Here is a 14787-nt window from a genome sequence, read left to right as displayed (position 1 = left end):
GTGGACCATTTCAGTTTGTCCGTGATGTGCACGCCGAGGAACTTAAAAACTTTCCACTACTGTCCCGTCAATATGGATGGGGGGGTACTCCCTCTGCTGTTTCCTGAAGTCCTCGATCATCTCCCTTCTTTAGTTAATGTTGAGTGAGAGGTTATTTTCCTGGCACCACACCCCGAGGGCCCTCAACTCCTCCGTGTAGGCCGTCTCGTCGTTGTTGGCAATCAAGCCTACCATTCGCGTCTACTAGAAACTTGATGATTGAGTTTGAAGCGTTCATGGCCACGCAGTCATGGGTGAACAGGGAGTACAGGAGAGGGCTGAGAACACACTCTTGTGGGGCCCCAGTGTTGAGGATCAGCAGGGTGGAGATGTTGTGTCCTACCTTCATCACCTGGGGGCGGCCCGTCAGAAAGTCCAGGACCCAGTTGCACAGGGTGGGGTCGAGGCCCAGGGTCTTGAGCTTAATGACGAGTTTGGAGGGTACTATGGTATTAAATACTGAGCTGTAGTCAATGAACAGCATTCTTACATAGGTGTTCCTCTTGTCAAGATGGGATAGGGCAGTGTGCAGGCGATTGCATCGTCAGTGGACCTATTGGGGCGGTAAGCAAATTGGAGTGGGTCGAGGGTGTCAGGTAGGGTGGAGGTGATATGATCCTTGACTAGTCTCTCAAAGCACTTTATGATGACAGAAGTGAGTGCAACGGGGCGATTTAGTTCAGTTACCTTAGCTTTCTTAGGAGCAGGAACAATGGTGGCCATCTTGAAGCATGTGGGGACAACAGACTGGGATAGGGATTGATTGAATATGTCCGTAAGCACACCGGCTGGCTAGTCTGCACATGCTCTGCTCATTGAAAGATTAAAACATTCTGGTAGTTTACTGGTAATATACCCTCCCTTTACAACCCTAACCCTGTATCACTTCTAAGAAGATTTCAACTCACTTCTGTAATCCAAAAATGTATCCAAGTTTCACCATTGTAAAGCCCTAGTTATTTTCTTGCTTTGACAGTCATTTCTGAAGATAATGATTTATTTAATGTGATTAGTGTTTCATTTACGTCCGTCTCTCATTTAAAGGACAACCCTGTTCCGTGAAGTGAACTCTCGTTTTAATATGATGAAACAATGATGATTATTTTTATTCAAAAGAAACATTGAACATCTAATAGTCAAATCATAGCTATTTCCACTCTTTTTGGGCATTTTCTTTCTTTTTTTGGTGGAAAACTGAGCGGGTCGAGCATAACACTTCAACCACGTTACCCATAGATAGACAGGCTAAAAGATGTTTTAGCAATGTAATGTTTGGTGTGAAGCTTGCGTTAAATTGCCACTACCTGTTGCACTATTTATGGCTGATTTAAGATGAAAACGCCAACCCTGTCAGCCGTGTTCATTTATTTGGCACTTAATGTAGTAATTTTGAAGTTAAACTTGTACTCTTGATGACAGAATGTTTTAAAAAATTTGGTGAAATCATTTTTTTTTTTACCAAGTTATACTTCTCAAAAGGCACCGAATTGGTGGAACGACCCGCAAATGAACATTTATGTCCCTGGTTGCTATACAGCATGTTCTCTGCTCTGGCTACAGTTCTCTCCCAGGGAGGCAGGCTGCTCCTAACCTCAATCCCAGGACATCTCCCCTGACTTGGGCACCCTCGTGGCCCCTTCCCCCTGAGGGAGACAGGAGGATAAATGAATGTGTCTGTACAGACATGGAGGCTGTGTCTGGCCAAGGAAGAACAGGGTCATGTTCTCCAACACATTTGTTTGGCTTTTACTCTCTAGGTGATGGGCTACAGGACATGATTCAAACAACTGGCAAATTCAGTGAGAGTGTGTATTACATTGAGATTGTTATGAAAAATGAATGAAGGGCATTTGGAGGCCAGAATTGTGAAGTGCTCACACACACACACACACACACACACACACACACACACACACACACACACACACACACACACACACGTATAACTGAGCGATGCCCAAAACCACCACCAAACTGAACAAAGCTCAAGGTCAGCCTTGTCAGGCCCATTGGGCTGAAACCACACGGCATGGCTCTCATTACCAGTAATAGAATCAGCACAGGGACATATAGGATGAGGTTACATCACCTAGCTCTGTTTGTCTGGCTCAATCTGGCCTCAACCCAATATAGCACACCGCACTGTGGCTGGAGAAGAGGCTTGGATACAAAACACTAGGAGATTTGGTTAGCATTAATTATCAAACCTACTGTAATTAGAAAATAAGCCATTTAACCCAATAAGGCTGTGACTGATTCAGATTGTATATGAGGTTGGTTCCTGGATACTAGGTGATGAAATCTCTGTGTTGGTCTATGGGAACAGGCGTTTGTAAATCAGACAGTGTTGTAACCCCCACTGATGTAAACCAGATGTGGAGGTGTTCTGACTAATGGTCTTCTGTGTCTGTGATAAAGAGTGTGTCATACCTGAGTGCCCTATAATGAAGGCCAGACACAGCAGGGGATCTGGACCCTCTCAACAGAACTCCTGACAATCCCTCTCAACGAGGGGTGAGGACCCCCTAACCGTGAACCCCTCTGATCTCATCTCCTCTGCGCCCCAACATTACACTGACTGCTCAACATATGACCCACCAGCTTGAAGTCGTCTCTAACCTACAGTAGTCAAAATATGGACAGTATCCATGGTTCTCTCTCTACCTAGCACCAAGTCCTCTGCACCTTTCCTTTGCACCATGTATCTAACAATCTTCTCATCTTCCTTATGCCATTACGATAAATCACTGTTATCCCATCTCTGTCCCTCTCCCCTCGACTGTTTTGTTCCCCCTAGAGCAGGGATTTTCAAAAGTTTCTTGCCCAGGGACACACACCCAGGCAAACTGGCAACCCAGGGACCCACATCATATGTTAGCAAAAAATGTATGTTTTGTCTTATCATCAGGTGAATCATAAAGGTGGGTAGAAGTTTTAAAAATAATAATAAATAAAAAATATATATATATATATATTTCTATTTTGACTGTGCCCTGACTGTCTAGCTTTTATTTGATTGTTAGTTCCCAAAGATATAGATATATATATATATATATATATATAGTTCAACATATTTTCTAAATGCTTATATCTGGTTTTGGCAGCGTAGCCTAGTGGTTAGAGTGTTGGACTAGTAACCGGAAGGTTGCGAGTTCAAACCCCCTGAGTTGACAAGGTACAAATCTGTCATTCTGCCCCTGAACAGGCAGTTAGGCCGTCATTGAAAATAAGAATTTGTTCTTAACTGACTTGCCTGGTTAAATAAAGGTTAAAAATAAAAAATAAAAAAGTTGACAATGAAACTATTTCCATCCCGAAAATGACCATTCATTTTGGCAATGAAGCCATTTATTTACTTCCGTAGAATCAAAAGAACAGGAACAGCGAGCATGCTGACAGTTCCTATAGACTCCCAGTCATTGGCTAACGCTAGTAAACATTGCCTCGTGGAAACTACCTTCATATTGGACGCAGAGGCATAAAAATGGCACCCACGATTATATTGTAGCTAGCGCTTGATTTTCATAAAATTAAGATTTTTCACAGACTCAAAAATCACAAAAATAAAAAACGGAATACAAAACATCGCGGACCCCTTGCCCATGAGTCATGCATCGGTTCGGATACTCAAGGTTCCATACAGGTGAACCGCAAAAACATCGCTGGCGGGTGTAAAAAAAAAATTAAAGAGGGTCGGTTCGCGGTTCAGAACAATTACATTGCAGATCGTAAACATTTTAAAATCAAGATAATAGACTTAGAAAAATAAAAATAAAAAACCTGGAGCTTGTTGTGTTCCAAATTCCATTCCGTGAGTGGGGAAGCCACAGCCTACCAGCCACGCATGCATTGAGAGTGTGTGGAGCCGAGAACTGCCCCTTGTTTGTATGGTGCTAAAACGTTCATTTGTCCACACGCAAAGCTTATGTTCCCGTATCCTAACTGGAGAAATAAAGAGAAAAGGTCATGATAAGGAGAATATAGGCTACAACAACATGGTGGAAACAGGTGGTGCGCAAGTGAAATCCCCAGTTTGGAAGGACAACAACGCGATAGATGAATACACAGCCTGCACAGAGTGCAAGCAGATAGGCCTATTTGTTTTGGATAATTCAGTTAAATATCAGTTCATTATTACATTAATTCAGGCTTTAGTTCAATAGACCATACGCAGGCCATATAAAGTGTAAACCGGTGCGGTTGGTACAAGTTTGAGTAGCATACTAATTAAATGTACGTGTATTTTAGCAACCTGTATTTGATTCTGGGAATGGTTTATTTAAGGTTTAATTAGGCTTAAACTATTTTATAATCTAAACAATATTGAATGTATTTTTTTGTTATGTCGGCTATAGGCTTTCATTAAGAAGGCAAATTAGAATTCTCTTTTTCCTCAAAGCCATTTGAGTGACGCATAGCATTGTGATCATGGCATGGTTTCCTTTTATCCAAATGTTGAATAGACATGAAACCAATTTAATTAATGCAAATTAGGGGAATATAAATAATGGACTAATACAAATCACTATAATAAGGCCTAGTACTGGATTCATAAAAAATAATTAAATTCATATGTTATATGGAGGGTAAAAGATCGGCTCTCGAAAAAGTATATGCCGTTAGCTCAGGTTGCGGAGAAAAATCTGTCCTGATTTCTGGTATCGGGTGGGGTTTGGAATTGATGTGGCCGACGTGGGGCGGGTGCAGCCCCCCAAAACGGACCCTTGCAGGAACTTAGTTCCCCCTCAGCGTCTCCCGGCTCAGACACCCCCCGCATCACATCCCAGGCCCTAGTTCTGTCTCTCCCATTACTCCTGCCCCCGGCTGACGTCTCCGTGTGTGTGTCATTACTCCTTGCCTTGCCTGACGGTTCTGGGTTAAACAATGTTATTATTAAAGTCTTTCCAGAGGAGCTTCCTGCCTCCCCTCTGTGACACCCTTACCAACGATAAATCAACCGCCCTGTAAATCACACTATGTGCGTGCGTGCATGCATGCATGCACACATGTGTGTGTTCACTGCAGCTGTGTGCTCAGAGACACAGATGAAGGCGATAGTGCAGCTGTGTCTCCAGTCTCCACTAGATGTTACCTGGAGAAGGCGGCGATGTGACTTCTACAGGGTCTTTTAAAATAACACTGAGGAATGGACAAGCCATAAATATCAGATAAGTAAAACCATAACTGCCTCTACCCTCTCCTATAATGGATTCCAGGGTTTCTATGGATTAGATGTCTGTTTCAGTGGGGGGGAAATGAGTCTGGGGTTATTTTAACTGCCAATTTTAAACATCTCTGTCAAACAAGGGAAAACGGAGACGGAATTCAGAAGTGGCTGATCTTTTTAGCACACACATTCTTCTGGCATTTCATACATCTCTTTCTCATTGCCTTTTGCAGATGTGAGCTTAGAAATGTGTAAGACTTATTAACTAGTGGAAACTGGCGTATATGACAGTGTGTACCAGTGATGGTTGGCTCGGTAATTGTTCGTGATTGTGTTGACACCCCCTGCTGGCCTGATGACTTCACTACTTCATACTGAACATGTTCATGACAAGCAACTCTTCTCCCAGCCAGGCATTAATGTAGCCAGTACTGGACTAGGTCAGAGACCCCTTATGTGTGGCTGGGAATAGCCAGGGACCTCACGATACGATATTCTCACGATACGTAGGTGCCGATACGATATTATGTTGTGGTTTTCACTAATTTTAAATGTATTGAGATTTGATACTACAATTTAGTTGGCATTTAATGTTCCAAACATATTGCTCACCATATGTCTACTGCAGCGACAAGAGAGAGAGAGCCATGAGAAAATGAGTTTTAATCAGTCATGGAAATAAAAGTGTTGAAAACATGTTGGCTCACTATTACGAAAAGACAAGGTGTAGGATGAAAAAGTCAAAGTATCAATATAATACGTGTCCAAAATAATATTGTGATATGTAACTATATCAATCCCCCCCCCAATCACCATTATCTACCCCACTTCCGCGGTGATCGCCAGCTACACACAAACACATGACAGACATTGACACACTCACGTAACATTGTTGTAAAGACAATTGAGCGTTAATTCCTCTGCCGGAAAACTTTCCAACTACGTTGAATTTGAACTATAATACACAAAAACACTATTATTGTTGGATCCAGCTGTGACTCGAACAGGCCTCTAAGAGTAATAGACAGAGGGATACAGCGCAGCTGTCTAAGACCCACAAAAGAGCTATTGTGCGCCCCCGGCACAACAATGCAGCTTAGCGGTGCTATGAGGGAAAACCACTGGGATCAATAGAGGATTCTAATTAGCCTACATTGGCAGGAGCGCCGCGAGATTAAACACAGGATGACGATTGGATTTCCTGCACTATCGGCTGTTCAAAACTAAGTTGGTTCACAGAGTGATTGCAACAATGGCTACAGGTCAAGACAAACAAAAGGCTGAGACTATGCAGTGTGGAAGAGATGGTGGTGGTGAGGGAGGATGGACGATGACAATAAGGATGATGAGGATGATGATTATGTGCATCACCACCCTGATCACCTGCAATAAATGTCCTCAAAGAGTGACATGCGTTTCAATTCATTGACAGCCCATCAGAGAGAAACAAGAATAGAGGGATGTTTTTTTTTCTCCATTTCCTAAAGCAGTCTTGAGGCCAGCATTGCAACAGTCGTGATACAATGGAACACTGGCATGCACTAACCCTGCAGCTCCAGAAAATAACATCTCCCCAAAGCACAGACACTACAGCCCTCTGCAACGGATCCTGTTTATGTGTGTGTGTGTGTGTGTGTGTGTGTGTGTGTGTGTGTGTGTGTGTATGTATTTTATCAAATTCTGTAATAATGCTTGTAACAATTTAATCAACCTCATATAGAAAGCGCTTCAAATCACTGCACATCTGCACACACACACACACACTCACTCACTGGAAACCTTAATGGGGGGAGGCATGCTCTGCCTCGGAAAGTGAGTTGACCTCACGAGGCTCCACATGAAATAAAACAACACCATTATACAGATTGTTAATCTCAATATCAAATGATTTCTGGGTAACAATTAAGTACCTTTGTGTGATTGTTTTAAATTAAAATGGTCAACAACAAAAAAAATAGCTTCTTAGCAAAGAGTAATTTCTCAAGCAAGAATTTTGCTAAGACTGTCTGGGAGTGGGCTGAGTGGGGAGGGGACAACTGAAAACTAGCTGTTATTGGTAGAGAGGTTTGGAACTATCCTTCTTATTGGTCTATTAACTAATTTACCACCTGGTGATGTCACCAGGCAGGTCAAAAGTCCATCCCACCAAAAAAGGCTGAAATCTCAGGCAACCTTTTCAAATAGCTCTTACACTTAAAGGGCTTATTCATTTTCACAATTAGGAAGTCTGGGGGGCAGGATGGGGGACAGAGGGAGTAGATAGCTGCCTGGTGGTGGCTATTCATCAGCACGATGGGCTGGGGGTAGAAGCTATTGGCCATCTGTCAGTTTTTGCCGTGATGCTCCTACACTGCCCAAGTCTGAGTGATTGAAGCGGGAAGAACAGGCCGTGGCTCAGGTGGCTGAGGTCCTTGATTATTATTCCAACCACAGATAGTGTGGAAATATAAAACACAAGGGGGGAAAAAACGTGTTTGACTGCATTGAACCTTTAAAGAGTGGAGCAGCTCCAACACTGGCCTTCCACTCTGCCCAGTGAAAGACACAGTGAAACACACCTTACCTTTAATTATGCTCTGGCTTTGCAGTACATCCCTTGAAATGAGCACAGAGTAGGAATTTTGCGAGAAGCCGGGTCTGCAGGGGGCTTTGGACACGAGGTCTCCATTAGTCCCCTGTGAGAGGAAAGAGAACACATTGTGAGACATCTATAAACATTGATTTGGCTGCTTCTCTGTGGCCCTGAAAGCTGAATGAAACTGTTTATGTCTCGGCAGCAGCTATACAACAGAGAGAGATGACCATTGCTCCCATCAAACCACTGGCATGTGAATGTGTTCTATCATCACCCTGGCACTGACACCTAGTCAGTTGTACAACAAAGCGTCTTCCGCATTTAACCCGACCCCTCTGAATCGACATCCACGTCTTCGGCGCCCGGGGAACAGTGGGTTAACTGGCTTACTCAGGGGCAGAACGACAGATTTTTGTGAGACATGTCAGCTCGGGGATTTGATCCAGCAACCTTTCGGTTACTGGCCCAACACTCTATCCAGTAGGCTACCTGTCGCCCAACAATGAATTGTTGTCGCCCCCATTGTTCATTCAAGGGTTGCAATAGAGTTGGTACAAATACAGCAGGCATGGACACAGAGGGTTCATATTGGTGAAAGCATTCAAGGGATTTGGAATGTGTGGACGACACGCACGCCCCTGCACACACCCCACTGCCACCACAAACAGAAACCCTTGGTGGCTGTAGAGCTGATCCACCCTGCTCCAGATCTCCCTCCACCGCCATCAAGGAGTCTGTAGAGTGGGACTCTGAGCCCTATTCAATCCAAATCAGGTATCAGCTTTGATGGACAACTTTCTAGACCAATGCCAGTGCAGCGAGTACGTTTTATTGAGTGTCTTGTTACACATTTACACTCATTCAACATACATTTTTTTCCAATGCATGATAGTAGTTTTTATTGATCTTGTAGACCAGGTACTAGCAGATGTGATTTGGTAGGGTCCTCAGTGGATGGATCTACGGAACAGGCTGCCATTCAGAAGAGGAGACTGGAAACAGGGGAAACCTGCATTATCTGATCTGATTTAATTGAGAATTTTTTTTAAACTGGGTATCCTGACACTCAACCTGCCAGAGGGCACAGGGATTTTAATGAGGGATCATTGTGTGGGATAAATTATGGCACCTCCACACCCACACAGACAACACACACAGGACAGTTGTTGTTGTTCTGGTTGTTGTGTGTGCGCCTGCACACTTAGGCTACACTTCAGGGTCCTTCCATGTCATTTCACCCTGTAAGCAGTCTATGGACAAGATATGACAGCAACCCATGCTTTGGTTTTGTTTATCTGGCCAGTGGTTCAAATGCTAACTTTTTAGCATTTGTGGCACAAACCAATGCAAGTCAATGGTACTTATATTAGCATTTTCGTGCTTCATATCAAAAGAATCTTTAAGTAAAAATGTTTGATATTTTAGGGTGATTTGAAAATGAAGCGTGAGAACAAATACAGTACCAGTCAAAAGTTTGGACACACCTAGGGTTTTCCTTTTCTTTTTACTATTTTCTACATTGTAGAATAATAGTGAAGACATCAAAACTATGAAATAACACATATAGAATCATGTAGTAACCAAGGAGTTGAAGGAGTTCCCACATATGCTGAGCACTTGTTGGCGGATTTTCCTTCATTCTGCGGTCCAACTCATCCCAAACCATCTCTATTGGGTTGAGATCGGGTGATTGTGGAGGCCAGGTCATCTGATGCAGCACTCCATCACTCTCCTTATTGGTCAAATAGCCCTTACACAGCCTGGAGGTGTGTTTTGGGTCATTGTCCTGTTAAAAAAAACAAATGATAGTCCTACTTAGCGCAAACCAGATGGGATGGCGTATCGTTGCAGAATGCTGTGGTAGCCATGCTGGTTAAGTGTGCCTTGAATTCTAAATAAATCACATACAGTGTCACCAGCAAAGCACCCCCCACACCATAACACCTCCTCCTCCATGTTTCACGCAGGAAACCACATATGCAGAATAGGTGAATGGATGATCTCTGCGTCTCACAAAGACACGGCGGTTGGAACCAAAAATAAACAATTCTGACTCATCAGACCAAAGGACAGATTTCCAACGGTCTAATGTCCATTGCTCGTGTTTCTTGGCCCAAGCAAGTCTCTTATTATTGGTGTCCTTTCGTAGTGGTTTCTTTGCATTAATTCGACCATGAAGGCCTGATTCACAGTCTCCTCTGAACAGTTGATTTTGAGATGTGTCTGTTACTTTAAATCTGTTTCAGCATTTATTTGGGCTGCAATCTCTGAGGTGCAGTTAACTCTAATGAACTTATCCTCTGCAGCAGAGGTATATCTGGATCTTCCTTTCCGGTGGCGGTCCTCATGTGAGCCAGTTTCATTATATTATAGCGCTTGATGGCCATATTCTCTATACCACCCCTACCTTGTCACAACACCACTGATTGGCTCAAACGCATCAAGAAAGAAAGAAATTCCACAAATGAACTTAACAAGGCACACCTGTTAATTGAAATGCATTCCAGGTGACAACCTCGTGAAGATGGTTGAGAGAATTAAAAGGGTGTGCAAAGCTATCATCAAGGAAAAGGGTGGCTACTTTGAAGAATCTCAAATATATTTAGATTTGTTGAACACTTTTTTGGTTACTACATGATTCCATACGTGTCATTTCATAGTTTAGATGTTTTCACTATTATTCTACAATGTAGAATATACTAAAAATAAAGAAAACCCCTGGAATGAGTAGGACTGTCTAAACTTTTGGCTGGTACTGTACCATTGACTTGCATTGGATTTGTGCCACAAATGCTACAAAGTTAGCATTGGAAACAGTGGCCAACAAAATCAAAGTATTGGTTTCTGTCATACCTTGTCAATAGACTGCTTACCGGGTAAGGAAAGCTTAAAGTTTCTCGGCGTACACATCACTGACGATCCAAAGTGGTCCACCGACACAGACAGTGTGGTGAAGAAGGAGCAACAGCGCCTCTTCAACCTCAAGAGGCTGAATACATTTGGTTTGGCCCCTAAAACCCCCACAAAGTTTTAGAGATGCACAATTGAGAGCATCCTGTGGGGCTGTATCCCCGTCTCGGACGGCAACTGCACCGCACGTAACCACAGGGCGCTCCAAAGGGTGGTGCGGTCAGCCGAACCCATCACCGGGGGCAAACTACCTGCCCTCCAGGACACCTACAGCACCCGATGTCACAGGAAGGCGAAAAAGATAATCGAGGACATCAACCACCTGAGCCACTGCCTGTTCACAGCGCTATCATCTAGAAGGCAAGGTCAGTACAGTTGCATCAAAGCTGGGACAGAGAGACTGAAAAACAGCTTCTATCTTAAGGACATCAGACTTAAATAGCCATCACTACCCGGTCTACCCTGCACCTTAGAGGCTGCTTCCCTATATACATAGACTTGGAATCACTGGCCACTTTAATAATGGAACACTAGTCACTTTAATAATGTTTAAATAATGTTTACATACTGCTTTACTCGTTTAATATGTATATACTGTATTATATTCTATAGTATATTAGTCAATGCCACTCTGACATTGCTCAATCTAATATTTCTTAATTCCATTATTTTACTTTTATATTTGTGTGTATTGTTGTGAATCGTTTTTAGATACTACTGCACTGCTGTAGCTAGGAACACAAGCATTTCACTTTACCCACAACAACATCTGCTAAATATGTGTATGTGACCAATAAAATTACATTTAATTTTAATGTCCTTTTATAATTTGGGTGAAATATCCCATTAACATTGAGGCAATTGATTATTCAAATTTGTTTCACTTAATAGCAGGAACAGCACCATCTAGTGGTCATAATCTCTTAACATCAGGATCTAGGATAGGACATAAACCAAAGAACTTCAATGACTAATTTCTCCTGAACAAGGGGTAAAAAAAAACATCACCAAATTTGCTAGAAATACATTACATAGGATGAGCTGACATGGTAAGAATCTGTCGTTCTGCCCCTGAACAAGGCAATTAACCCACTGTTCCTAGGCCGTCATTGTAAATAATAATTTGTTCTTAACTGACTTACCTAGTTAAATAAAGGTTCAATTAAATTAAAAGGATGAAGAAATAATACTCTGAGCCCCTGCTCCAAACTGCTTGACAGGCAGAGAACTGATACTATATGCTTGTTGTGGGATTGGTGTGGGGTATGGAGGGTTCATGGGTGGCGTTTGAGTATTATTGGCTAGTCTTGGCTAGTAGTATTACAGACAAACAAACAAACCAGATTTTTTTTTTGGGGGGGGGGTTCAAGACAAATCTGAGGGGGCACGCGCCCCTGCGCCCTCTAAGTGCATGACGCCTCTGTCCACTCATCTGTCACTCCCGTTGTAATGACAATGATAATTCAAGTGTACCATATAAAATGCTCATGCATCTATCCTTTTCCAACAGTGCGGAAACCAGGCAACCCTCGATCATCCCGAAAGGCTCAGGCAGACTGCATGCGGGGAAGACACAACCAGTATCCCACTGAGCGCTAATATGCTGGCAACACCAAGCGAGTTGGCACACTATACCGGTCCCTGGATTCTCTCTTACTGGATTGCGAAGAATGCAATCAGTTATTGAGGTATAGGACATTTAACATTAGGCCTGTTTATACTTTTAGGATACATTTGGAGATGGACATGACATAAGTAAAATATTTGTTTAATTGGAGTTGGTCCATAAAACAAACGAGTTAGGGATAGGCAATGCATTAAACAAAACATGTTCATACTATAAGATCCTTCTGCCGAGTACTACAGTTGCGTTGCAGTGTGGCATTTTTGTCAAGATAGCCTATTAAAATATGGAAATAAAAAAGATGAAATATCCAGGAAATTAAAAAGAGATGCAATAGCCTATGTAAGTCTATACATAAATATTCGCACTCCATCTAGAGCTGTGCGCGGCATCAAATTCAGTCAGAATTTGATCGAGGGGTAATGCGCCGAATAAAATAATTTCCTCTAGCCTACGCTATGAACTAATTCCTATATATTATAGGCTAATTTGTGTTGAGAAAACGGAAGACAATTCGCATTTTAAAAAGTATGGCAAGTCTCGATGGGGAATAAAGATAGAATATAAAGGCTCACGTTGCGCTTCGAGAAGAAATCACTTGTGTTGGAGAACAAAGTAGCCTTAAATCGAAATAGAATCGACACCAACAAGTTCAGGATCAACCCCAAAACATTGTTACTGCCTCTGATGCTGTGCACTCCGCAACACTGTCCGCAGCATAGGAGCGCAACACTTCCGTAATGTTACTGAAAATGTTGAAATCTCACCCAAAACGCGGCTTGTTGTAAGGCTGATGTCAGCAAGAGAACGAGAGCGGTTTTCATCGTTGCAAGCGAGCAGAGGCTGCTTGAAGCTAGAAAAGGCGACACGACTCGTATTTCTTCTCTGGTAAGTGTATAATTTCCCCGCGCCGTGTGATAGCTGGTACGTCCACCCGGTGCTCTGCACTTGCAGTGGTAAGCTCTTCAGAAGTAGAAAGCCCGTCCCGACTTCCCTCGCTCTCTCATCTGCAGGTGAAGAGCGTTGCTCAGCTCAGCAGCACCAAAGCGCAAGGCAGCGAAGCCAGCGTCACTCCAACCCCTCCTATCGCCTGGCGCCGGAGAATCCCACTTAAAGACACACAGTGGAGTGAGTGGTGGTTAAAGCGAACAAGCTGATTCCTCGGCTATTACCCGTAATGGTGGCTGAGAGTTCGCTCTGTAACTACCATGAAGGGTGATGCATGGCTGTGTAAACTACTTTGTTTACTCTTCCGATGCTACTATTCGACCATGGCCATTCCACTTGCGTAATATCGCAGGTTTGTTTGTGTGTGTGTGTGTGGGGGGTCATTCAGTGGCAATTTGTCATTAAAGGCTGGTGGGGATTGAGCCATACCTGTTTTGCATGTTATTTTGGCATTAATGCGTGTCACATATCAGTTTGCAAACAATGTAAAAACATGTTTTAGTTAATAAAGCTGCACACAAACACGGACTCTTTTTTTTTTTTTTGCTTTCTTGAGTAAGGCAGCTCTAAAATGCAGGTGTTTCAGCCTCGCTCCGTGCTTTCTGTGGTGGAGGGGCACCCAGCGAAAAATACAGAGCATTGCCGTTGGTAATATTCTCCAGTTGAGCCAATACGTCACCGCATAATCTACAGGGAGAGCAAGGCAGTTCAAACCCCCTTGGGTGCTGCCATATATTTACATTAGAAGTACCCATCCCAGAAGACTCAAGGTCATTGGCCACAGAAAAAAATGACGTTAAATCACATATATACCGTAGCTTTGATTGGACTGATCATGTCAACATACTGCGATTAGCTGCTACGCGCCTACAGTACCTCAGCACCGGAATCAAACACTCTAGTTTTATGCTCTGGATAAGAGCGTCTGCTAAATGACTTAAATGTAAATGTAATGTCAAGTCAAACAGCAGTTACCTAGCCATCTTCCACCAATGTGATGTTACTTTTGATACCGGAGCTCCAAGGAATGTGTCGAAATCGATAAGACCCTAACTTCGACGCAAAATTCCGATGCGCGTATCACTTTATCAGATAACGTCATTAATGACGCCCGACGCTTCATTTTATCCAATGCTTTTTCAAAACCGCGTGTTGCAAAATGCGAGTTCCCACTGATTGTGCAGTGTTTCCGGTGCTTTCTACAAATATATTTAGGTTTTTGTACAATTAAGTTTTTCCTAGTAGCTTAGGAACTATGGGACGTTCAGGGACGTGAGGGTATAAAGTCGAATCCCTTTGAAGATACACATTTTTAAAAAATAAACGTTTTATGTGAAACGAAACTTTCTGCACTGTTAAAATAATTTGTTTTTATTTAGTATAGTATAATCATCTGTCTTAGGCATTATAAATAATGCCATAATTCAGTTTTTGAAAAATAGTCAACTTGAAGGCAAAAAAGGGAAGCATGATTTAAGATGCAAACCTGTTCCAACTGATTTTAGGCTACTAAAGCCAACCACC

General features: G+C 42.8%; 1 protein-coding gene across 3 annotated transcripts in view; it reads right to left on the bottom strand.

The window, feature by feature from the left end:
• Positions 1 to 14367, bottom strand: part of LOC118361381 (cadherin-4-like) — a 351441-nt gene extending 337074 nt beyond the window's left edge. For 2 of the 3 annotated variants that reach the window (XM_052483098.1, XM_035741268.2), the window contains exons 1-2: positions 13083 to 13224; positions 7770 to 7881 (exon numbers count right to left, since the gene is read on the bottom strand). In XM_052483098.1, the coding sequence (XP_052339058.1) occupies positions 7770 to 7881; positions 13083 to 13139 (169 nt within the window). In that variant the 5' untranslated portion in view covers positions 13140 to 13224. Of the gene's footprint in view, positions 1 to 7769; positions 7882 to 13082; positions 13225 to 14238 lie in introns of those variants that run through there. The other variant, XM_052483099.1, reaches the window with a different exon arrangement.
• Between the last annotated feature and the right edge of the window lie 420 nt (positions 14368 to 14787).

This window comes from Oncorhynchus keta, chromosome 28, assembly GCF_023373465.1.
Source record: "Oncorhynchus keta strain PuntledgeMale-10-30-2019 chromosome 28, Oket_V2, whole genome shotgun sequence".
Taxonomy (NCBI): Eukaryota; Metazoa; Chordata; class Actinopteri; order Salmoniformes; family Salmonidae; genus Oncorhynchus; species Oncorhynchus keta.
Note: the sequence above shows the minus strand (reverse complement) of the source record. Positions and strands in the feature narration are given on the sequence as shown.